The sequence below is a fragment of the Rhineura floridana genome, chromosome 1 (assembly GCF_030035675.1).
Source record: "Rhineura floridana isolate rRhiFlo1 chromosome 1, rRhiFlo1.hap2, whole genome shotgun sequence".
Taxonomy (NCBI): Eukaryota; Metazoa; Chordata; class Lepidosauria; order Squamata; family Rhineuridae; genus Rhineura; species Rhineura floridana.
The window spans coordinates 140,573,181-140,600,099 of NC_084480.1; the positions used below are offsets into that span (position 1 = coordinate 140,573,181).

General features: G+C 43.6%; 1 protein-coding gene across 3 annotated transcripts in view; it reads right to left on the reverse strand.

Annotated features, from left to right (window-relative positions):
- Nucleotides 1–4,153: 4,153 nt before the first annotated feature.
- Nucleotides 4,154–26,919, reverse strand: part of PIGG (phosphatidylinositol glycan anchor biosynthesis class G (EMM blood group)) — a 79,322-nt gene continuing 56,556 nt past the window's right edge. For 2 of the 3 annotated variants that reach the window (XM_061634052.1, XM_061634062.1), the window contains 2 exons: nucleotides 22,013–22,176; nucleotides 4,154–5,294 (listed from right to left, as the gene is read on the reverse strand). In XM_061634052.1, the coding sequence (XP_061490036.1) occupies nucleotides 5,075–5,294; nucleotides 22,013–22,176 (384 nt within the window). In that variant the 3' untranslated portion in view covers nucleotides 4,154–5,074. Of the gene's footprint in view, nucleotides 5,295–22,012; nucleotides 22,177–26,919 lie in introns of those variants that run through there. The other variant, XM_061634070.1, reaches the window with a different exon arrangement.

A 26,919-nucleotide genomic window follows, 5' to 3' on the forward strand; every position in this document is an offset into this window, starting at 1 on the left:
ACTCTGGATTAAGACAACAAACCATGTTTAGCACAAAGCATGGCTAACCATTATGTCCATGCCAGACCTATCTGGAGAACAAAATGAACAGAAGTGGTTTGGAGAGTTGTCATAATATCACTTAGCCTTCTACTATTCTCCCTTATTTGAGCAATAGAGCTCAATCGGCTTCACACATTATGCAGCAGCAAATCCAGAGTTGCCATGTAAAGTACAATTCATGCTTTTAAGATCTAAAGTTGGATACATGCAGAACCATGTTTATACAGCAAAATACATTTGTAGCACTGCATTAAACACAGACGTATAAGCCATTTTTTCCCTGATCGAGTTTTCTCCCTTCCATTCCCTTTCTTTCTTATAATTTTGTTTGTAATCATGCTCCCGACAAGTCTTTTTCTTTTTGGTTTATGTTACTGAGTAAAGCACCATGTGGATAGATGGTGCTAAAGCAATCATGATAATAAAACAATATATGCTGGTACATGTGCCAGAATTTAAGCGGTAAAGGGTGAAATCGGCTGGTTCACGCATCAGAGAAGTGCAGCCAGTTCTAGTTCCCTGACATGCCTACTGAAATGAGATTTTTTTTGTAAACACATTTGTTACACGCACACTTTTATAATTTTGGTATACTTATAAAATGTTTTTATGCACACAAATAAAAACCTGTTTGTGAAAAGGAGTGAGCAATTCCATGCATTCACTCATTTTTCTTAACCCATTTTTGGAGTTCTAATCTTTCCTGGCAAATGGGCAGTTTTACTAGGAAAAAAGAATTGCATATAGTTTAACAAGCCACAGAAGTTGCCTCTTTTCATCTGATCCTGCCTCTTTACCTGGCAACGTATTTGTATAAGGAAATCCCAGTAAAAATTCAAAAGCATCAGTCAATTATAAACGTCTAGTCTGAAAAACCAGATCTGATTTAAAAATCAAGCTTCTGACGGTTTAAAATTCACATATCTCCTGAACAAGGACACCTTCTAATTGGTGCTGTGAACATGTAAAACATACTGATTTACAACTAAATACAACCTTTATATAGCCTAGGACCATAATCCAAAGACTCTGGTCATGCAGCCCGTAACTTTGGTACTACAGAATTTACATATGCTTAAGGGCAGAGGGGCAGTTATGAAATTAAGTATTGCTATCCTATTTGGCTTTCTTTATATACACACAAGATACTACGCAAGATCACTTATTTGAAGACTAAGTGCTCAAAGGACTGGTAGTTATTAGGCAAGAGATCTCTGTGGAGATGAAAAGGCAATGTGGTTTAGTTCACTAATACATGATTTATTGTGCCACTCTTACAACACTTGACTTCAGACGTCAGATATTTTTGCCACAGGTCATTCTTTTACATGGAGAAAGCAGGCTTTAGTTTATTGGACCAGCAATGTGATGACTGAACCAAACCATGGTTTTCTGAATTAGAAATGCACCATGTGCATATGCAATCCCTCCTGCCTTCACATGCCCAGCTTAGTCCAAATGTTCCTGGCTTGCTAAACCAGTTTGCTATGAGATTTAAACCAGAAAACTGTTGTTTGAGCCCTCCCGACAAACCATAGATTAATCCTGACTTCCAATCTTGATTTGTAGGGAGAGCTTGTTTCCCCATGGCATGATGAACGGAAAAGACATTCATGGACTCAGTTTTAAGTGAGACACTAAGGGTAGGTTTTAAAAACATGTTTATAGTACATTCATGCTGCATTTTAAATCAGGTTAATGGCCAAACTGGAAATAACATGGGAGATCTGTGATCAGAGCCCAGGTATTGGAATGGGCTCTAGCATGGGAGAAAGGGGCAGCTTAACCACATGCACAAGTTGTTATTTGCCCTGTGGAGAAGATATTGTGTGTTCCCCACCCCCAAGGCCAATAGCAGCATAAGGAGTTAAATCTGCCTCCCCCCAGCACCCTGACCCCAGTCTACTTGCTGCCTTGGAGAAAAACAGAAAAACCCTGGGAGATCTGTGATCAGATCTCCTGAACTGAGACAAAACCAAAGATTTTTATCTAACCTATGAAAAACAGTGCCTGAAAAGCTGCCATACTATCTAAAATATTAAGCTATATACAGGCCAGAATGCTTGTTTGGATAAGTTCAAAAGTTATTTAACATATGTCATGATGTTTTTTATAAACGATTTTTCTTTGTGGTGGAAAAAGGCTCAAGTGGTCATTTAACCCTAGCACAGTAGTTCGCCAAACTGCATGGTGGTGCACACTGGAGTGCTGCAATAGAAAGATAAAAACGATTAGACCCCGACGAACCCTATGTACCTGCATGCCATGTCTCTGAGGGTCAGTTCAAGGTGTGAGACACACACACAAAGTGGCCTCTGACAGCTTCCACACACAGAGCAAAATTGCCTGTCCTCAGAGGAGGCTGCTCACAGGACCTCTGCTCTGGTTTTACCTCCTTCCAATCAGAGGAGAACCAGAACATTAACTCACACTGAGATGTGTGTGTGGGAGGCTCCTCTGAGTTCCCTTTGGAAACCAATGCTTAGAAACATAATGAGAGAAAGAGACTAAGCTTCTAAAAGTAAGAAGAATATTAACACTGCTGTGGTTGTTTGCCAGAACAGTGCTTTGCTGCTGCTTACCATTCCAACAGATTTCAATAGCATGTAAATAATCAAATGCTTTCAGAATCGTGTAGCTTAAAACAAAGAGATCAACAGCTGCACGTGCAGAGATGCTACAGAAAATCCATTATTAGCCCGTTTGCATTCCTGATCTGTATCTCCGTAGGAAGGAATAAAAACACCTTGTAAATCACTACTGCTCATAATACACAGCATTTCACCTTTCACTGCAGAAAAAAAGGAAAGTATATCCTAGTTAGACATTTAGATCTGACACAATTTCATGAAAGGTGATCAGCTTGAACAACATGGGACCTGAGTGCACAATCTGAGTATATTTGCTAGTTTGGACCAGGCTGTATTATGGACCAAGTTTGTATTGTGTTGATGGGCTTTTCCTGCCTCCATAATCAGCCCCACCCCTGGCAAATCTGAGAAGGGATAGTACAGGCTGATAAAGGCAGAGTGCCCCTGTTTGAACCTTATGGGAGTGCTTATAATTGGCTTCCGCTCATACCACACTGACTGGACTCTCAGACAGGTAGCATCTGAACGAACCTGAACAACAGCAACAAAAGGTCTCACCCAGGAGAGTTCAAGTTAGCATAAATATAACTCCTTATTAAAAACATAGATTTTGCATTTCTTATTTTATACAAAACTTGTCAGCTGCAAGTATACTGACATTAGTTGATAGATTATTTATATAATTACATATATAATATGTAACATTTCCATGCTACAATTCAGCTATCAAAAATAATGAAATGAGTTGCTGTTACCTATAACTCTCCCCCTCATTCCATTAATGCTCATAATTTCACACATATTTACATATATGCCAGCTGTTTAAGCCTCCCAGAGCTTTCATACTCTCTGATTAACGTTTGCAGAAAATGACAGGAAACTGTGTAAGCTGCATTCATATAACTGTGACATGTGCATAATATATATGTATATACATGTATAGTTTCTTACATTGTACACACAAGCCATCATGTTTGGAGTACATCAAAGAAACCAAAGACAGGCAATTGGTCTGGGGGAGACGAATATTAGAGATGCATTATGTCATCCCCTAAGTCTGGGACCTGGCTTTGTAACTCAAAGGGGAGAGGAGGCATTTCTGACTTGTTCTACTCCATCTCCAACTGAGAATCTAGCTTTGGGATGCATTGCTACCCACCCCCTCAAAGGCAGCCCATTGATCTGGGAGGGTGAAGGATAACATTCATTTTCCCCCAAGCTAGTTCTTGGATTATGGGAAGGCACTATGACATAGCATGGCTTTGGAAATGGGTGTTCTGGAAGTAGATGTGCTGAGTGGGGGCAAGAGAAGGGTAGCATGTCATAAATAAAATCTGTCAAAACAATTCTAACAGATTAAATGGAAACACTGTTCTCTCTCAAGTTCAGAAAACTGATTTAAAATGCAATTTCTGGAGCCTGCAAAATTTGTTTGGCTATTTAATGAGAATTCATCCCAGTTTGTCTGTGGGGAGATTAGACAATGTTGTGTCAAGCAAGGGTTATCCCACACTTTCCAGTGCATTTTCCCAGAACTTTTATTTTAGGATCACAAATTTATTTCAGAATTTCTATCTCCAAAAGCAAAAAGCAGCCATAGCAGTCCAAGGTAGGCAAACTTCATAGTTTTAGCCTTTGGACCAAGGTTCATCAGCCAGCTTTCCATGGAATTTGATAAGAGGATAAAAAACCTAAGTTTTAAAGATATGATTAACATTGAAGCAATGAGAAAATGGCAACAACAGTGAAATAAAATGTCAACAAACAAGCATAGTGACCCTGCCCCCCGCAATCTATTAAAGCCTGGTAGATCATTATCTAAAATGAAACAACTCCAATATGAAGGAATGAAAACCAGTAAGAACTCCTTTGAGGTACAATTGTTTAAAACCAGATACATTTGAGCTACTGCACATACAATAGGGGTGAACTCTCAATTACAATTCAGAGACTGGGAGTAGACTGTGACCTCTCTCCCCTTCCAGCACCAAATCCCACTGACTACCTTAACCACAGTTAGATGGTCAGCATGGATATTAGTCATAACTGAGCCTAGCCAACTTCACATTTAACCAGAGCCTGTTAACCAGCTTCAAATTCTGGTTCAAAATCATGATTAAGCACAGAATTTGATTAGTTGAACTGTGATTAAGGCAGACCGTGAAAATTAGCTCTGGAAGAGAAGTGATCTCGCAATCCATGTGTAGCCTTTTAATTACAGTTTACAGACAACCCCTTCCTCCCCATCACATTTCGCAACAGCACTTGATGGACTCTTTGTGACAAGGCCGATTTTTATACATACACACACACGTTCGCTAAAAATAGATTACCTAGTGAACTTTAAGGATCGATCTAAAGGCAAGAATCCACATTCCAGAGTAGAAATTCAGTCAGTTGTTCAAAATTATGTAAGGTTCTGCCTAACAGTTCTTTCAGTCTTAGACTTTACGCAAGTGGCTGTGATCCATGGCTGTGAAGAAGGCGCATATAGCTGCTGTAATGAAGACATGCACCCCCTCATAGAGAAGCTTTGGTGAGAAGACACTCCAGATGAAGAGGTGGTACCGCAGTCCTGTGACCATGATGATGTACACTGTAACAGGAATGGAACGTAGGAGCGCGTAACAGAAACAGCCATGCCCCATGGCCGAAGAATTCCTTTAAGTAAACAAACAAACAAACAAAAACACAATCTGTTTAATCTCAGCGTGTGATGATGCCCTACCCAGTAATGTTCTTTACATATGAGTGGGTTGGTATATATATAAAAAAGTCTCCGTGATCCAAGAAGCAGCACATTTAGGAAACATGGGGTGATTAGTCAGTGTTCTATTCTCCTCTTGTATAAACCCAAAAAGCACTAAGGTGGAGCTATGCAGAGTGGAAGCACGATTCTCAACGGCTTCTGTCGGTGGCGCCATCACAGTAGGACTTTGAGGCCGATGTCCAGGGCCCTACTCAGCAGTATGAGCAGATGGGCCCCACATGCAGTAGCGCTGACTTACCATATGTTGGAATGAGTGAGTGAACACACAATCCCATCTAAAGAGCAGGCAGCCTGTAAAATCATTAAGTCGAGTGTATTACTGACTTCCATCAAGTCATATAGGACAAAAGACTACAGTCAGGAAGGGTGTGTGCGCGTTCCTGACCTTCTGGGAATCCCATTCCGCACCCGGTACTGCAATCAGTGGTACACTATCTGGACGACTTCCTGTTTGCGGGCCCTGCAGCCTCTGGCACCTGTAAGGCATTTATGGCTTATTTCACGGGGCTGGTGGAAGAACTGGGTGTCCCCCTTGCAGCCAAGAAAACTGAGGGCCCATCCACCACTCTCACTTTTTTGGGCATCGAGACAGATGCCGTGGGCCCAATGCTTTAGGCTCCCTATGGATAAGCTGGTAGCCCTGAGGGGGAAAATCTCGGAGATAGTCAGGTCTAAGAAGGTGACATTATTCATGCTCCAGGAGCTGGCGGGCCATATGAACTCCGTGTACAGGGTTATAGCACCCAGGCGCACATTCCTGCGTTGAGTATATGACGCCATGTCAGGCCTGTCATGACCCCACCACCACACGCGGGTTACGGCCGCTCTTAGAGCTGACCTGGCAGTGTGGTCTACCTTTTTGTGAGAATTTAATGGGGTCTGCCTATGGAGAAGGGATTGCCTGTTGGAACCTGAGCTACAGGTCAACTCTGATGCCTCAGGTTCCTTCAGTTTTGGGGTCATTCTCCATGACTCTTGATGCCATGGCAGCTGGCCACAGCACTGGCCACAGGCTGGGCTAACCAGAGACCTTACTTTCTTGGAGTTCTTTCCCATTGTCGTGGCCGTACACCTCTGGCCCGACAAGTTGGGTAATTCCTCAGTCCACTTTCGGTGCAACAAACTTCCTATGGTCCATGTCATCAACACACTGTCCTCTAGAAACTCCAACGTTATGCGCCTTGTGCGAAGGTTCGTGCTCCAATGTCTTCGCTATAATATCCAGTTCCTTGCACACCATGTTCCGGGTATTGACAACAGTATTGCTGATGCTCTATCACGGAACCAGATGGAGAGGTTTCGCCAGCTGGCACCATGGGCAAGGGCTCAGCCAGACATGGTCCCCCCAGAGCTATGGGAGATTGGAGGACCGAATCAGAAAGGGTCATAAGCCTGTCTGTGGCACCCAGCACTTTGGCCAGCTACCAAGGGGCAGGTAGGGAACTGTCAAACTTCAGGGAGACCAGAGGCTACACCCAGGAGTGGCCCATCCCTGTGGAGCATCTTATGGAGTTCTGCGTGGAAGGAAAACTGAGGGGCCTTTCAGTCAGGACCATCAGAGGTAAGCTCTCAGGTCTCTCTTTCTTGGCGAAGGCACGGGGTTTTCAGGACTACTCGGGTGACTTTAGGGTCCGCCGTATGCTGGAGAGTTGGTCCCGTGAGTGCCCACGCCCCCCCCAGATGCCCACCTCCCCTTTTCCCCAGAACTACTGTTCGGCTTGCAGGGACAGTGGAAGGACTTGTGTTCTTCCCCTTCTGAGATGCTGCTATATCATGCTGCGGCCCTCACTCTGTTTTTCAGGGCCTTTTGAATTGGGAAGTGGTGGCGGGTTCTAAGACTGATGAGACCCTCCGGGCTCTTCTGGTTTCCGACCTCAGCTGGAAGGCAGAGCGGGCCTCCTGTGACTCAGATGGTCCAAAATGGACCAACATCATAAATGGCACCTGGTTGTATTAGCCCCTTGCCAGCAGGAGGAACTCTGTCCGGTGACAGCCCTGCAGAGCTTTGTGGCAGTGCGGGGGCCGCAGTCAGGGTACCTATTCATACACAGGGACTCCCAGCCCCTTACCAGGTATCTGTTTTGGTCAGTGGCAAAGGCCGCGCTGTGAAACTTAGGAGTGGACCCCCGTAAGTTCGGGACACACTCCTTCCGGATAGGCATGGCCTCCACTGCGGCCCACCTGGGTTTCTCCAAGGAGAGGCTACAGGGAGTGGGCAGGTGGTCCTCAGACGCATACAAGGCTTATGTTAGACCACTCGCTGAGATGCATGAGGCCAGCGGCTAGATGTTGCCCCCTTTACCCTGATGTCGTTTGTTGTTGTTTTGACAGGCTGCTGGAAAAGATCAGAGTAGGCGCGCATCCTCCTCTGCGGCCACAGCATAGTTTTCTGGGCAAGCCGCAGGGCGGCAAAGTCTTGCTTTAGTATGCAGCTGGGCTCAGTCAATGGGCCTCAGTGCGGTGGCTGGGACGCCAGGGGATGCGTTGGGACGGGCTCCTACCTGCCTTGTTCCAACCGACTGTGGACCTGGCGGTACCCCAGGTGCTGGTCATCCACCTTGGGGGTAATGACTTGGGTCTGTTGAAGGGCTAGGCCCTAATCTAACCGGCTTGTAGTGACCTCCGGGCCATTGCACATCACTGGCCAGGGGTGCACTTGGTGTGGTCAGACATCCTGCCGCGCAGGAAATGGAATGGTACCAGTGATCCACGGGGGATGGACAGGGCTCGGAAAAAAGTTAATAGGCAAATTCAGAGGGCCCTCAGGGACTTGGGGGGTTCTGTCATCCACCACCCAGAGATCGGGCACGATAGGTTGGAGCTGTTTCGGCCAGACGGCGTGCATTTGCTTGACAGGGGCAACGACATCTTTCTGATGGACCTGCAGAGTGGCTTACAACAGATTCTTATCAGGTGTGGGGTAAAGGGAGACTAAGCAGAGGCTTGTCCCCCTTTGGTGGCAAAGAAGTGCGGGGAAAGCTTAAAAGGGAAAGGGCAGCTAGGTGACACCTTTAGGCACCTTTGGGGGTAATAGGGAGTCCAGAGGCCTGCAGCTCAGGGCTATACGGCCCGGGGGCAGAATATGGGCCGCCTTTGGGGCCAACGTGCCTCATCCGCTCGGAGTTTCAGGGCTTGGGGGCGGTGATGCAGGTTGGACCCCCTACACATCTTCAGGGGTGTGCCCTGAGCTGGGGTCTGGCACAGGGCAGCCCCGGGCTCAGGCAGGGTTTGGTTGCCCTATAACTGCAAGCAGGCTTTGCCTGGATCATCAGAATGCTCCCGCGCTTAATTTTCCCTTCTGCAGGTTCATTATTTGAATTGATTATGTTTAATAAAGTGGCCCATGATTTAACCCAATGAATGGTGTTTGTGTTTTATTTTGGCAATGGGCCCCAAACTAGCATCACTAGGGGCAGTGAAAGCCTCAGAGTGCTTCCAGACAACTTATTTACTGAACATTCATCCTGATTTGTTTGTGGAGAGATTAGAGGATTTTGGCAATTTCATAAGCATTCATCCCAATTTGTTTGTGTGGAAATTACACAACATTCTGTGCACTTTCCTTACTGCAAAAAGTCCAGAGGTCATTTTGCAAGAGAGCGCTCCAAATCAGCTTTTACACGCCTGAATGTGTTGGTATGTGATTGAAACCCACCTGAAAATAGTGACAGTCTGGACCCGCACTAAGCCCCCACCCCAGCAGTATTCCCTTTATTCTGAGAGCTGTAGTCTACTGGCTAAAAAGACTGTGCGATAAATCAGAAAGCCCTCCCACATTGAATCTCATATCTGCCATGCACTTACTAGGTGGTCTTTAGCCCTGCTCTCGGCCTCAGTGCTAACTACATTAATGTATCAGACCAAAGCGGCCAGCCAGGTGCCTCCAGGAAGCCCACAAACAGAACAAAGAAGGCAATAGCACTCTCCCACTCTTGTGGCCCAACAAACTGGTATTCAGAGGCATGCTGCCTCACATTCTGGAGATAGTGAACAGCCATCATGACTAGCAGCCATTGAGAGCCTCATCTTCCATGAATTTGTCTAATCCCCTGATCTACGTAGGAGGGTTGCAAGAGATCACAATGAGGTATAATGCATGGAACACTATATAAAAGTGATAGCCATTATTTTTCTAGCCTATCACTGAGAGTGGCTACATCTCCATCCTCTCCCTGACAGGCCTGAATGATCTAGTGCTGCATTTGGGGGACAGTTATGACCTGCTCCTGACTTTGGCTATGTGGCCTGTTCCCAACAGAGGGATTTGGGTGGTGTGTGTGTGTGCTTACATGCATGTGTAGAGCCAGGAAGAGATACTGCACCCCACAAGCTCCCTACAACAATCAGGTTCTCTTTTTACACAAATTTGCCCACCCCTAGGCCCATCGTGAGATTGCAAGGGGGATCTACAATAAAAGGTTGCAGTGTGAAATGCTCCTGTACCGGATTCCAGCTATATAACACTTCTTTTAGCATACTTTATTCCATTTAGCCTTTTCCTCTCAGTTCCCATTCCGTAGCCATTAAGCAAGTTCGCTCCCCACTGGGATGTTTTGGGTTCCCACCCTAAAGATTTTTGTTACTTTTGCAAGCTTTGGTGTTCCTCCAAGTCTGCCAATGCCCTCCCCCTTTGGTGTGTGACTGGTGCCCTTGTAGCTGTAGAAGGGTTAGGACTTAGAGAATACATTCATGATTAGTGTACATGGCAGAAATAGAAAAGCAAATGCTTGCTTAAGCATTTACACTGATCAAGCACCTCTCCATGTTCCATATGGAGAATGTTGGTGTTTTACACGGGGAGAGACAGCTCTTTGCTTCAGAAGGGCTTCTGATGGAGGGCTTGCTGCTGCTAAAGACAGCAGGTCCAAGAAACCGATGGAAACCATCTAAGTGCCAGACAGAAATCCAGATGTCTACTTAAGAGTTCAAGAAACGCTTTGGTAAATTCTAGACGGCAATTCTAGAAGCAGTGTTGCTTCAACCCCCTCCCCCCCAAAACCCCCTTCACACACTGGTGCTCCCAAGGCTGTAAAGATTACACACAACCTTTTGTAATCCCTGTCATAAAGAGGAGGCTTTATCATCATAGCAGGATGAGCCAGGAAATAAAACAAAATGACAAGACTGCTCATAGATGCAGGCAGCTTACATTGAATGGGTAATTGGGTAGGAACCAAAAATGCAACATGCCCAAAGGGAGCCATTGCCGCCAAGCACTACTAACGTTTCAAAGCAGCGGTTCTCCACATGCATTCCAGAGAACTGGGGTTTTCTTGAAAGTATGCCAAGGGCTCCTCATTGGAGCAATCAGTAATGAATAATTGGAAAGATAGCCTGCCCAGCGCTACTGATATACCCTGACAACCTGAGGCCATGGGAAAGTATTGTGTGTTTTCTTGGGTATATCAGTTCCCACTGGGCACTGGCAAACTGCAACAGACTTCACAGTGGCCTGTGTAAACCCAGAGTGTATCCCAGAATCCCCTGCAATGCATAGGTGTTCCATGGCAGACAAACAGGGATCTCTCAGCAGACAATTATATAGGCAGAGTGCGCATACAGAGTATGATCAATCACATTCTGTAGTCAATGCAGTATGTTGCACAATCAAGTTCAGGCACTAATGCTCACTCAGTATTTTTATAGTACAACAGAATCATTTTTACATTTACACCCTGAACTCACTTCCAGTAGCTAAACACTCCTAACATTATCCAGAATTTGCCAATTCTGTTATCTAGCTGGCTTCAGCATCCATTTCAGTAACGCATTTCTATCCCTGCCCTTCCTCCAAGGAGCTCAGGGCACTATATGTGGGATTGCCACATACTATCCTCAAACAGACTCACACCTGGAAGTAAAGCAATTTATGAGTTTTCTGCTTCTCTCTCCCTGCCCTCCCCTCATCCCAATATCTCACAGCTCTCTAAGTCTCATGATCCTGGAGTGATACAACTCTGGCTGAGGAGTTGGGATCAACAATACAACTAGGACAAAATTTATTATTTATTTAATTAATTTATTTAAATCCTGCCCTTTCTCCCAGGGCAGCAAACAAAAACTCTAAAATATCATACAAACAGACTTTAAAATATATTAGAACAAAACATACTTAAAAACATATTAAAACAAAACATCTTTTTCAAAGAGCTTTAAAAGCATATTAAAAAGCAATTCCAACACAGACGCAGACTGGGATAAGGTCTTTACTTAAAAGGCTTGTTGAAAGAAGGTCTTGAGCAGGCGCTGAAAAGGTAACAGAGATGGCACTTGTCTAATATTTAAGGAGAGGGAATTCTAAAGTGTTGGTAACACTACACTACAGGTCCGCTTCCTATGTTGTACAGGATAGACATCCTGATCAGATGGTATCTGCAGGAGACCTCACCTGCAGAGCTTAGTGAATGACTGGGTATATAAAGGGTAAGACAATCTTTTAGCTATTCTGGCCCCAAGCTGTATAGGGCTTTATACATTAAAACCAGAACCTTGTACTTAGCCCAGTAGGTAATGGACAGCCAGCAAAATACCTTCAGCAGCGAGGTGACATGTTGGTAATACCCTGCCCCAGTGAGCAGTCACGTCACCGCATTTTGCACCAACTGCAGCTTCCGGACCAACCTCGAGGGCAGCCCCACATAGAGTGCCTTACAGTAATCCAGCCTGGAGGTTACCAGTGCATGGACAACAGCGGTCAGGCTATCCTGGTCCAGAAATGGCCAAAGCTGTCTCACCAGCTGAAGCTGGTAAAAGGCACTCTTAGCCACGGAGGTCACCTGGGCCTCTAGCAACAAAGATGGATCCAGCAGCACTCCTAGACTACAGACCTGCTCTTTTCAGAGGGAGAACGACCCCCTCCAAAGCAGGCAACTGACCAATTATCTGAACTCAGGAACCACCAACCCACAGCACCTCCATCTTGCTAGGAATCAGGCTTAGTTTATTGGCCGTCATCCAGCCCACCACCAACTCCAGGCGCTGGTCCAGGGTTTGCATGGCCTCTCCTGATTCAGATGTTATAGAGACACAGAGCTTGGCATCATCAGCCTACTGCTGACACCTCACCCCAAATCTCCTGATGACCACTCCCAAGGGCTTCATATAGATGTTGAACAGCACTGGGGACAAGATGGCACCCTGTGGCAGCCACAGCACAACTGCCAGGGGGCCAAAAGACAATTGCCCAATGCTATTCTCTGAAAATGACCCTGGAGGTAGGATCAGAACCACTGTAAAACAGTGCCTCTGATACTCATCTCACTAAGTCGGTTCAGAAGGATACCATGGTCAACTGCTGAGAGATCAAGTAAGAATAACAGGGTCGTCCTCCCCCTATCCTTCTCCCGATAAAGGTCATCCATCAGGGTGACCAAGGCCGATTCAGTACCATAACCAGACCTGAACCCAGACTGGAATGGGTCACGATAATCTGTTTCATCCAAGAGTACTTGCAATTGCTGTGCCACAACCCTCTCAATCACCTTTCCTAAAAAGGAGATATTTGCTACTGGGTAGTAGTTATCACAAGCCAATGGGTTTAAGGTGGGTTTTTTCAGGAGTGGTTGGATCACTGCCTTGATCAGTTGGAACCATTCCCTCCTGCAACAACACATTGACCACACCCTGGATCCACTTGGTCAAACCCCCTCAGCAAGTGTTAATAAGCCAAAGGCAAGGATTGAGATGACTTGTTGCTGGCTACATCTACACAAGCACCTTGTCCACGTCATCAGTGTGTATCCACTGAAACTGATCCCAAGAAATTGCAGAAGACTTTGCACTGGACACCTCACTGGGGACTACAGTAGATGTGGATAGAGCATCAAGATTGCTACAGAGGCGAGCAACTTTACCCTTAAAGTGCCTTGCAAACAATTCACAGTGGGCCTCCAAAGAGTCTAAAACTCCATTTCCTGATGTCAACAGACTCCAGACAATACGGAAAAGCTCCACTGGACCATTACTTGAGGATACAATGGTGGCAGAGAAGTGGGCCTTCTTTGCTGCCCTCAACACCGCACAGTTTTAATGTTTTACTCATGACTCATCAGACTCACAGCACATCTTTCACCACTTACACTCTAGCCATTGTCCAGCTTGTTTCATTGCCCTTAGCTCACTGGTGTATCAAGGTGCAAACCAGGCTCCACAATGCTGGAGAGGGTACTCAGGGGCAACTGTGTTAAGAGTCCAACATGCCTCACTGTTCCACAGTGTGACTACGGCTTCAACAGGGTCACCTGCTCTATCTACTGGGAACTCCCCCACAGCATTCAGGAATCCAGTAGCTTCCATTAGTCTCCATGGGTGGACCATCTTAATCTGTCCACCACCTGCAGGGGAGGATTGGAGCCGTAAGTCTAAATGTAAGTCTAAAATGACAATAGGACAATAATGATATGCTACCATGAACACACACATACTCTCTTAGGATTCTAAGCAGTCCCTGCTGAAATTGTCTCCCTCTGGCAGTGCCATAGCAGCTCACAGCAGATGACAAGACGTTTTAGGGAAGGAACCAAAGTTTAGTCACTCTACTGGTCCTGCAACAATTTTATTCCACATTTTCCTCTGTTCACTGCCTCCATACAAAATTAATAGTCTGAATGCATCACTCGGCCTACTCTACCTTAGTCTCTCTCTAGGTTTAAATTGCTTTGCACGTGGGCTACATCAAGCAAAGTTACACTGGGCATCTGGCAGGTCAAATATTGTTGATTCTTTAAACACATTTTTTTTAAAATAGTTGGTACTGCAAATCCAAATACTCTTCAATAGTTGAGCATTGAAACTGGAAGATAGTAGCGTGTTGTCCCACATCAATTGTCAGGAAGATTTCACACAAGGGTTACTGGATGAGATTTGCAGTTTGATACTCAAGGCCAAATAGGGAAAATGCAAAGAGAAGATTGTATGTTTTTGGCAAAAGACCCAACAGCCCACTACATCCGATGGAAGGGGAAAAAAACCCGACTTGGACTGCCAAAAAGTGACAGGCCAATCCCACTACATTAATGAAGACTAAAGAGTCAAGAATGCAGCCACTTAGCTGGCAGAAAGCCTATCCTTCAGCTCGAGCCATTTGGCTCTGCTCACCACTGGTCTTTTGCCAATTTGATCTTCAAAAGTTGTCACAATTTAGGCAATTTGTTCCATTTACTCTGCGTGACAATGCCCCACTGATATAAAGGCATTCAAGATTTAAAGGAACAGTGACTTCAAATCTTTGATTCTATATACATCTCTAGTGCTCGCCACCAATCATCAGCTGGGCGACCCACCACAGGGACCTACTTACACCACATTATAATTAAGGTTAAGGCATATGCCAAACAGCACAAAGACATCTGAATGTAGGGTGCATAAGGAAGTAGTCAAGACAAACAAGTGTGCCTAAGAGCCCATGGTCTTGCAGGGTCACTACATTCATTAATTCAATTGCTCTCCAATCCTTAAACAAAATCTGTGTTCTCCCAACTTCCAATACTTGTGGGATAGGGTTATTTCTGGATTAAAAATAGAGTCACATGTCACCGTTGTTTATTTAAAACATTTATTTGCCACTCTTTAGCCAAAGGGCTCTCAGAGCAGCTTACAACCTAAAACATTACATATATCATAACTACGGGAGGATTTTCTCCTTGCAGCTGCCTGCTAAATCCCTGTACTTAGCAGGGAGGTGGGAAGGTTGCAGAACACAATGCGATTTGGAAACTCAAGTGAGCCCTCTCGAATGCTGTACCTCGATAGGGGCTTCTTCCCCCTCCAGTCTTAGCCTATAAATGAACTAAGGTCAGCTAAAAGCTCTCTACGTGCTAGTCTACATGAGGAGCATTAACAGGGTCAGGAATAAGCTCTTGCAATTCTATAGCTGCGGCTACAGGACTGACAACACAGCCTCTGCATCCAAGAAGAACATATTTATGCAGGCTTTGCAGCTAGCACTGGAATTGTGTACTGCACAAAAAACAGCTTATTACATTTAATAAAGGGATTGAGGAGGGGGAGAAATATGCTGCAGGTTTTTGTAACGCAAAACAGAATTACACACACGCAGGCAATCTCTCTGATGCACAGTAGTTGCTCGATAAGTCTGTAGAGATGCAGTACCAAAGTGCTTGGTAAACAAAATCAAGTGCCAGTGAACATACTAGCCATTGGATTTACAAGCAGAGGAAAGGTTGTTGTAGGCCTAAACACAGATTTTTATATTGTGCAGTAGAGCGATGAACCCATCTCTAGCGTAGCACAAAAGCTGAGCAACTGAACTGTGAAATCAGGAAGGCCCCAGTTCATATTTCCTTTCTCCCACCCAGAAAGTTTGCAACATGGAAACAGCAGTAACCAACCTGATGGTTTACCATCAACCTAAGACCACCGGTGTTGAAACAATTATCCTCCAACAACAACTTCGCTGGACCGGCCATGTTGTTCGAATGCCCGATCACCGTCTTCCAAAGCAGCTACTTTACACCCAACTTAAGGATGGAAAATGGAATATCGGTGGACAGCAAAAGAGGTTTAAAGATGTTCTCAAAGCTAATCTAAAAAAATGTAACATGAGCATCGAGAACTGGGAAACCTTGGCCCTTGAGCGTCCCAATTGGAGGTTGGCCATTATCAAAGGTGCTATGGACTTTGAAGGAGCACGAGTACAGGGCGAAAGGGACAAACGAGCTAAGTGGAAGGCACGTCAAGCAAATCCTCATTGTGACCATCTTCCATCTGGAAACCTATGTCCTCACTGTGGGAGGCTGTGTGGATCCAGAATTGGCCTCCAGTCACTTATGGACCCACTGTTAAAGACCTTATCTTGGAAGACAATCAAAAATCAGAGTAAAGGTAAAGAACAACAACAAAGCAATCATAAAATGCCAAAATACAATTTAAATAACATCCCAGAAGAATATAAAGATCAAATAAGGAACAGATTTGAGGCTTTAAACTTAGTTGACTGAGAACCAGAAGAACTATGGAGTGAAGTCAGGGACAGGGAAGAATGCAAAAAGACAATACCTCTAGTTAAAAAGAGAGAAAGACCTCAACAGATGACTGAATACACTGAAGAACTCTAGAAAAGAGATGACAGGATGACAGATTCATTCACGGAGGAACCGTATGATGAAGAACCAGAAATTTTAGAACGTGAAATGAAACTGCTCTTAAAATACTTGGAAGGAACAAATGGCATACCAATAGCGTTGCTACAAGCTACTGAGACTGAATCGGTCCAAATTTTGACAAAAATTTGTCAACAAATATGGAAAACTAAACAATGGCCCACAGACTGGAAGCGTCCGATATACATCCCAATTCCAAAGAAAGGGGATCCCAGGGAATGCTGTAATTATCGAACTATTGCCTTAATATCCCATGCAAGTACAGTAATGCTCAAGATTCTACAACAAAGGCTCTTACCATATATGGAGCAAGATATACCAGATGTCCAAGCTGGATTTAGAAAGGCAAGAGGCAGTAGAGATCATATTGCAAACATACATTGGATAATGGAACGGAGCAAGGAATTTCAGAAGAAAATCACCCTGTGCTTTATAGATTACAGCAAAGCCTTTGACTGTGTAGATCATGAAAAACTATGGAACGCTTTAAAAGAAATGGGGGTGCCACAGCATCTGATTGTCCTGATGTGCAACCTATACTCTGGATAAGAGTCTACTGTAAGGACAGAATATGAAGAAACCAATTGGTTCCCAATCGGAAAGGGTGTGAGACGGGGGTGTATTTTATCGCCCTATTTATTTAATCTGTATGCAGAACATATCATACAGAAAGCGGGTTTGGACCAAGATGAAGGAGGTATGAAAATTGGAGGGAGAAATATCAATAATTTAAGATATGCAGATGATACCATACTACAAGCAGAATCCAGTAATGATTTGAAACGAATGCTGATGAAAGTGAAAGAGGAAAGCACAAAAGCAGGACTACAGCTGAATGTCAAAAAGACTACACTAACGACAACAGAAGATTTATGTAACTTTAAAGTTGACAATGAGGACATTGAACTTGTCAAGGATTATCAATACCTTGGCACGGTCATTAACCAAAATTGAGACAATAAAGAAATCAGAACGCAGCTAGGACTGGGGAGCGCAGCTATGAGAGATCTAGAAAAGGTCCTCAAATGCAAAGATATATCACTGAACACTAAAGACAGGATCATTCAGACCATGGTATTCCCGATCTCTATGTATGGATGTGAAAGTTGGACAATGAAAAAAGCGGATAAGAGAAAAATCAACTCATTTGAAATGTGGTGTTGGAGGAGTTTGACTGCGAAAAAGACCAATGGGTGTTAGAACAAAGTAAACCAGAACTATCACTAGAAGCTAAAATGATGAACCTGAGGTTACCATACTTTGGACACATAATGAGAAGACATGATTCACTAGAAAATACAATAATGCTAGGAAAAACAGAAGGGAGTAGAAAAAGAGGAAGGCCAAACAAGAGATGGATTGATTCCATAAAGGAAGCCACAGACCTGAACTTACAAGATCTGAACAAGGTAGTTCATGACAGATGCTATTGGAGATCGCTGATTCCTAGGGTCACCGTAAGTCGTAATCGACTTGAAGGCACATAACAAAAATCAAATTGAGTTATTTGTTGGATTGTTATGTTTTGAAATGATTTAGTATTTGATTGTTTTGATATAGTGGTTTGCATTTTTGTTCTGTTATGAGCCACTTTGACCATATTTATATGGAAAAAATGGCATAAAAATGAACAAATAAGTAAAAATAAGTAGAATCTACCCCTAATTATTTAAAACATTGGGCAGGGGAAAAGCTTATTTACTAGGTGTTAACTCTGTCAAAAGTTTCAGAACTCTAGTTAGTGGCCTTGCTCTTTAAACCAATTAACCAATTATTATTTATCAATAATTTAAAAGGGTATTTTATAACAATGTTATCAGTGACGGTATTTGTGCAGTTTCATGGATTTTTAAAAAATATTATATATTGATTGCTGGTACTCTTTAAGATAAAAAGTGTCTTATAAATACAAAACTTAAATAAATACTGGTTTTGAAATAGGTTGCATTGTTCCAACAGCCCCCATCAGACATTTTCTTGCACAGTTCAAGTGGCATTATGCAGTAAATAGAATGCAAACCCATAAGAAAAATGTTGGCGGTGGCCCTAAAATTGCTAGAAGGCTTCTTGTTTATCACCTACTTTAGGATGATTTCAATGAGAAATAAAAGATTAAAAAAACTGAAGGATAAATGTGGAAATGACTTTGGAGTCAATATATGAGAAGAGACAAGGCATGCCATCTTTATGCAAGGAAACAGCAACACCACTTCCATGAGCTTGAAGAGGAATATGTCTACCGATTCTGTAGACTGACCATGTTTACTTTCATTCGGTTTAAGATAGATAAAACACTGTTTGAACATTTCAGCTTCTGCCTTCTTCAATAAGCATAGTAGGGATTTCATATGAACGTTGAGAGCCAAAGTGACAGTCTAAAGAACACTCACAATGGAAGAATTAAAACTGCCACTTTGGCTCCCGGCATTCATTTGAAATCCCAGCTGCATTAGTGAGGAAGGTAAAAGCCCAAACAACAGTGTTAAACTCTGGTCATGCACTTATTTTCACATATTGTACCTTGCAGTTTAACTGTACCCTTTTAGGAACCACAGCCTACTTGTTCACACTGCTGTTTGGTTGCTGTTAATTTGTGTATACTAGTGTGTACACCAACACAAGCACGCACGCACACTCCTGCCCCTGGTTATTTTTCTACTTAGCTATTTAAAGGTTTTCAAATAAAAATCGTTAAGAAACGGGTGTTAATTTGACTGCCACTGCAAGAATTGAATTAGCTAGTCAGTAGGAATCTGTGGTCTAATACATATATATAGGATCTGAACTACACTGCATATGGTGAAATTCACCCATCTGGTAAGGTTTTACGAAAGTAAAGGAAACACCCAACTAAACCAAGATTCTCTTTTAAGAACATGAACAGTATTTGCAGCTTAGTGAAACTAGAGATTTAATCAAGCAGTCCAGGCAAGAATTGTCATTCTCATATAATGTAATTAACCTTTTCGCTGTATTTTGGGGTGGTTGTTTGAGTTGATAATAATGCTTGAATTATTATGGAAATACTGAGATTTAAAATTTAAATCACTTTTATCCCATCAGGGCTGATCTAAACATGACTTAGAGCTGATGTTAAAATATTTTAACATAGTTCTAATGAATGAAAAATACTGTAAATTCATTCTTCTTAACTGTTTAATTGTTTTAAGTTATTATTTAAACTGGCTTTATAATAGATTATAAGTTGATATTAAAAAGTATAAACATTCTACTGGGCATTTAGAGCTGGCTAACAAATATTGTCAAGTTCTATGTGACTCTTTTCAATGCTGTCATTTAAACCCTAATTGTTGCCCTGGGCTGCAGCAACAACAACAACAACAAATAGTTATTGTTGTTATAGTATTATGTTATTGTTTTTTAGCTTTCATTTTGGAGTTTAATAGGGCATTTATTTGATATTTGTAGCATGAACAGCTTTGAGGATCTTTATAGGGGAGAAAGGTGGTTAAATATATATAAAATGAACAAATGTATTAAAGAAAAGGAGAAAGACAATATATATCTTGAGTTAGAAGTTTTCCATAGCACTTACCAAAGAGCCCTAGCGATGGATTCAAATTAGCTCACAATTCATGAGAAAGCTTCAAAGTCAGTGATCAGTATTCAAAGCTGATATAAATTCAGCAACAACTCCTTTACATTCTGAACAAACACAGTCGCTCCATATGGCAGTCTGCAATTGTTTGCTGGCCTTGCTAGCCAAGCCCCAAAATGTAGTCACCAGCCCCCTTCTCTCTGGACAGGTCTTCCACCCAAGGGCAGAGTGGTAGGGGAACTAGTCAATTGGGTGATGCTGCTTAAAGACACCTTGAGTGCCTTCAGGCTGTGGCATCCAACGCTCCCCCCTTCCATCTTTGCTACTCTGAAGCAGCAAAGGCCTGTGGGGGTGAGGGTTGCAAATTTGGCTCTGCCATAGCCAAGATCCTCCATAAACCTTGGCCACATATCTGCTGCCCACCCCACCCCCAGCTTTCCTCCCACAAGATGAACTCTGTATATGTCCACAGCTTCAACGCTGGGAGGAAGGCTGGGCACTTATCACACTCACTAAAGGCTTGTTTTGGAGAGTGCAGTGAGCTGAATTGTTGAAGCCCAACTCCATATTAATGTAAATACTAGTTCAAATCAGGATTTGTGTGTGTGTGCATGCGTGTGCATGCGTGTGCACGCGTGTGCTTGCGTGCATTTTTGATATGAAAAATGGGGGTCCTCATGAAAGCTCAAAAAGCTGAGCACAGCAAAGCATAAATATAATCTTAAATATTTAGTTCAACAAAGAACGGATTATTCTTGGCATCAGAAAATTTATTCCCAGAATTCCCTCCAGAGATCCATCTGTTCAACCTGTCTGCCATGGAACCTGTACAACACCAGGGATGGGGAACGAGTGGCCCTCCAGTTGTTTCTGGACTACAACTCTCATAATTCCTGATCCCTTGCTGTCCTGGCAGTGGCTTATGGGAGGTGGAGTCCAACAACATCTAGCAGTTCTCCATCCCTGCTCTAGAATTTGCATAGGATTTGTTCACACAGGGTTCCCACCAGGTCTAGAACACGTTTCTCTCACCACCTGAGTATCCCAACCCCCACCCCGGTCCAGTGGCGGTAGCGAGTCTCCATCTTTTTTGTCACTTCTCAAATAGCTCAGCTCCCTTTTGTCCCCCGTCCCCCAGGAAAGTAACTCTCCATTATCTCCTTCACCTCTTAAGAGAAAAGTGTCACTGGCCCTGGAAAGATGCATCTTCAGGAAACCAGCTAGCATCATGAGAAGGTCCCTTTCCCTACCCGCAAGCTGCAAAGACTCAGGTTAAGGGGATGAGGTGGGTAAAGAGGGATGAAACAGGAAGAGTGAAAAGAAAAGGAATCTCCCTCCCTTTGCTCTCTTCTCCTAATCCTCCAGAGGCCGGCCACCGCACTATGACATCATCAGTGCTGCAGCTTTGCCTTGTGTTCTGCTGTGCATTAAACGTGTATTCATCCCTCCTTCCCTGCTCTCCTTCATCAAATGACTTCCATGTGTGTTACTACAGGCCAAAGTTGATGAAGCAAACACAGGTCTTCTAACCCAATAAGCCTTTTGTCATTCTGATATGGGGGCGAGGGTGGACCACTGCAACAAAGAATCAGCCGACAAGCAGGTTTATCCCTCCCCCTGTCCATCAATTCTCTTCCCACCCATCAGTAGTTAACATCTTTTCTCCAGCCAGGCTCTAAAAACCCAATGAGTGGGCAGGAAAAAAATGAACCTTCCTGCTTGCTTGCCTGCTAGTCCCCTCCCCCTCTAAATGCTCCATTATCTCAGCCAATGTAAGTCTGGGCCCATATATTTGCCTAAACATCTCTAGCTCGCCCCTTAGGCTTGCTAAGTTCACTGGAGCATGGACGGTGACATTCAGCATACAGACAGAAAGAAATTGAACAGTGAGCAGTATTCATAAGCTATGATCAGTGTAAAAATGGATTACCTGCTAACTTCAGAGCTCAAATAACATAGCAAGTGAGCGGCCCACAACAAAGGTCCGGAGTAGGTCGCAAATCCAGTTAGAAAGACAGCTGGGATTTCTACATAGCTATCAAGCCCAACAAAACCAGCTGAAATGTCCACAGAGGCAATGCTGTTCGAGTTGCCCTGGAAGAAAAGAGAAATGCTGAATAATGAGATACAGTCCACACAATGAAGATTTAAAGCTACCATGCAAGGTCAGCATATCCAAAATTCACTTTGCAGTCTCGTGGGATTGGCTCTTCTGTGCTATAGCTCCATCTTTACACCTTTTCCTCAGACCAGGGGTAGGGAGCCTTTTTCAGCCGAGGGCTGCACTGCTCATAGCAGGCAGTCTTCCAGGGCTCGCATGCTAGTGGTGGGTGGGGACAACGGATGCGACTCTCATCTTTGATCAAGTGGCAACAGTCCGGCCCCTCAAAGTCAGAGGTTTCTACATGTAAATCTCTCCATCCAACAAGCAAGAGACATTATTACAGGACAAAGACCATTCCACCTAAGCAAAAGAACTGGTGGGGGGGAGTGTGTAACAGGGTCAGCGAGAAGTGTGGCCTTTGGAAGAGTCCCTAGGGCCAGTCAGAGAGGCCTAGGGGGGCACATTTGGCCTCTGGGCCTGAGGTTCCCCATTCCTGCCCTAGACATTAGACAGGTGCTGACCACATCATGCTTTTGGTGCCACCTTAAAAAACTTTTCTGTTTACCAAGCATTCCAGATTGTTTTTGTTAGCTACAAATGCCACTGATTACTGTGCAATCTGGCCTGCTGTTTTTATATTTCATTTACACTGCTTAGAGATTTTTTTTAAAAGCAGTTTTATTTATTTTATAAATACATAAAAGACAACCATTAAGAGTAGTAGCAGGCAAATATTCTTGGGGCTTTTTAGTTTAGAGAAAAGGCAAGTAAGAGGAGACACGATGGAAGTGTATAAAACTATGCATAGCATGGAGAAAGTGGAGAGAGAGAAGTTTTTCTCCCTCTCTCATTCATAACACTAGAACTTGTAGACATCCAATGAAGCTGAATTTAAGAAGATTCAGGACCTACAAAAGAAAGCATTTTTGTCATACAACGCATAGCTGAAACGATGGAATTTGCTGTCACAATGATGTTAGGGATGTCCACTAACTTGGATGGCTTCCAAAAAGGATTAGACAAATCCATGGAGGATAAGGCTATCAATGGCTACTAGCTCTGCCTCTACAATCAGAGGCAGTATGTCTCTGAATATCAGTTACTGAGAACTTTAGGAGGGGCAAGTGTTCTGTGAGAACAGGATGCTAGACTAGATGGGTCATCAGCCTGGTCCAGCAGGTTCAGAGCCCTCCATCATTATGCACCTCACTCACTTTCCTAAACAGACCCAAGCAAAGGGCCCTTTAAACCTCTAGTCTCCAGTGTGAGTAGCAACAGGGACCTTTGAAGGCCAAACTAGATGTGACATCAGGAACTGTGTTAATTGAATTTTTAATAGGCTAAATGCACCAGTCCATGGGTGGAGAGAAAAGGGTACTGATTATGGCCACAACACCGCAGGAGATGAGGTTTAACCCTTTCAGTTTTCTCAGTCCAAATCCAACCAACCCCCCCAATCACACTTGCTATTTACTTCATTAGGGGGACCATAAATGTATGGTCATGGATACCTGTGTGCTTTGACACATAGGGTAAATAGCAGCTCGAAGAGGAGAGAATTTGGATATGATCTCTCATCTAATTTAGCCTTCAAAGTCCTCTGTTATGCTCCTCATTCCCACTTGCTAGTGTCCTAGCTCACACATGGAACTGAGTAGCTGTTGCTGTTCCTATTCAGGACTGGAGTGCTAAAGAGCTCCTTGATCACATCTCAGTCAGTGGGAGAAGCCCATGTCACTGACCCTTCAGCCCTCACTCAATTCAACTCAGGGACGAAGAGGACAATATTAGATACCTCCAGTTTTTAAAAATTTCTGTATAAATCACAAATAAGTTATTTATTTTTAGTTTGCTTTATATGAAATATTTAATATACTCCCCTACTTGAAGTCAATCTGTTTTTGGTTCCTTATTTGATTTTGCAATTTAGAACATGGTATACCTTAAGGTAAAGTGTACTGTGCAGATATTACATTTTAAATATTTAAGCCATGCTATGCGAATTCCATTTCGAGGAGGATGTCAGCTTCACAAAGCCCTATAAACTCACAGACACATACAAATCATGCCTTCAGAGAAGACAAACCATCAGTATGGAAGCACTATATGGAAGCGGCTGCCATATAATCTCTCTGTTACAACAGTAAGTCTAACTGGCCAGATAAAACCTCACTTTTTTTTATAAATCTTTGAAGATGCATTAGAAAAAAAATGAACAGAACAGTAATACTTAATGAAGACTAGGTTCTATATTAAGAGGTGGACAGAACAGGCTCCAAGCAGAACATCTGTGCAGTAGAACAAACATTCAACATCACTGTCACGCTGCTTTGAGAGCCAGTTCACAAAGCACCCCGGTAGATTTTGTCTACAAATAGTGAGGTGAGAGGGAAAACCTCTGGCTTGTGCCCGCCTGCACGGATACAAATGCACCAATGCCAGCCACATTTAGAGCATGAGATGAGGCCTGCACATCAACCCTTTAGACCATCTCTCCGGATTCATCCCCCCACCCTTGTTTGGCGGATGCGCATTTGGTCTGTATCACGTCTTCCTCTATAGCAGGAACTTGTAGCCCAACAACATCTGGAGGATGTTCCCCACCCCTCCTGTACTCACACTGGCTGGTAGAAGCAAGAGGTTTGCTCTGACACATCACCACACGTAAAGCAGATACATTTCTGAATGTTTAGGGAGGGGCCATTTTATTTTATTTTTACTCAACAAAATTTATCTATCACTTGATTGTAGAAACCTTCTAAACAGTTCACAATTTTTTTAAAAAATTATCAATAGAAAGTTAAAAACAAGTAATTAAAAACTTAAAACAATTAAAACAGCAGTAGACTAAAAAGAGATTAAAACACATCAGCATCTATGTATCTGGATATTGTTATTATTTATTAAATTTATATCCTGCCTTTCCTCTCAGTAGGAGCCCAGGGCGGCAAACAAAAACACTACAACACTCTAAAACATCATTAGGCTTGCCTAAACAAAAATGTTAGCTCAAGCGAACATTCTTTGCATGCAGAAGATCTCAGGTTCCAGGGATGGCACCAGCCTGCACAGGCCCTCAGGCATCAAGCTGCTGTGGCCCAACCTCCCCCAAGTGTGTGTTCACATGCACACGCACTTTAATATGCCTGGTTGTGCCACCATGTATCAATGTGGATGCCTGCCAATCACCCAAGATGGCAGCAGGGACATGTTGACTCCCCCCCCATCTTGGGTGATGGCAGGCATGCCCACTGACATACGATTTGAAACGACTGTCATATTTAAGTGTGTGCCAGCTGCGCACACATGTGGGGGAGCTGTTGGCTGGGAGAGCAAAGTACCTGCTCCGCAACCCACAACCAGATGCTGGTGGGGATCATGGAGCAGGAGCTCCACCCTCCCAGCCCCAGGGCCCCTCGGGCAGTGCCCAACCTGGCCACTCACTGGCACCAGGCCTGCCAGGTTCAATCCCTGGCATCTCCAGTTAAAACACTCAGGTGGACAGGTAATGGATATGATCGCTGCCTGAGACCCTAACGAGTTGTTGCCAGCCAGGATAGACAATACTGGGCCAGCTGGACATTTAGTCTGACCTGCTATGAGACAGCTTCCTATGGTCACCAGTGCCAAAGGAGACATTGGTTAGTTTTCAAGAAGCAAAGCCAGAGATGGCACAGTTTGGTCCTACAGGCAGCAAATCCAAAATGTGTTCCCCATGGTGATAAACTAAATAATTTGCTTCTTTTTATTTAACCACCCTGCCTCAAAAAAACCCCAAAACACAATCATCATCATCATCATCATCTGGAGCCTGAGAGTAGATGCCTCATCCTGCTCATTTATTATTTATTTACAACATTTATACCACATCCCTTAACCAAAAGAGGCTCTCAAACTAGCTTACATGAATTAGTTCTAAGACAGTCCTTACCCTCACAACCCTAACAATCTAATAAGACAGGGCACACAAGGAAAAAAGAAACTGGAGGGAATCATTCTAATGGTTGAATGGAATATTCTTTGCATATCCCTGCAAGCCACTGTAACAGTTTACACATCCCATCATTACATGCTTTATCAAAGCCAGAAGCAATGAGCCTTGCTCCAGTTCTGTTTAGCCCGTTTATAAAATGGTGGCCAGGTGACTTGGCTCAGGAAACAGGGATGAACACTACAGAGTCTTGAACAGACTATCAATGTTCAGCATCTACACAAGGATTGAGTCTGTGTGGATGATGCAAATGGCAGTTAAAAAAACAAATAGACTTAGGTCAAAACCTGTTACACTTTAATAGATCAAAACAGAAATAACAGGATATGGTGCCATCCCACAGCTCAGGAAAGCAACCAGTTAAGCTACAGAACTGCAATCTATTTCTGTGACATGCGTTTCCAAGCATGGTGGTGGTGAACCTGGTATACAATTTTATATTAAGCACTGAAATAGGCTCCGATTTCTTGTAGGAGTTCCTGCAGGCAGAACGCTATGTAAAACTATTCCAACGTCGAACAGTTCAAATGGCGGTGAAATATGTGCAAAGAAAGTACTTCTTCACACAGCGCAGAGTTAAACTATGGAATTCACTCCCAGAAGAGGCAGCGATGGCCACCAATTTGGATGGATTTAAAAGAGGATTAGACAAACGGATGGAGGGAAAAGCTATCAATGGCTGCTAGCCATGATGGTTTTGCTCTGCCTCCACAGAAGGAGGCAGTATGCTTCCAAATATCCG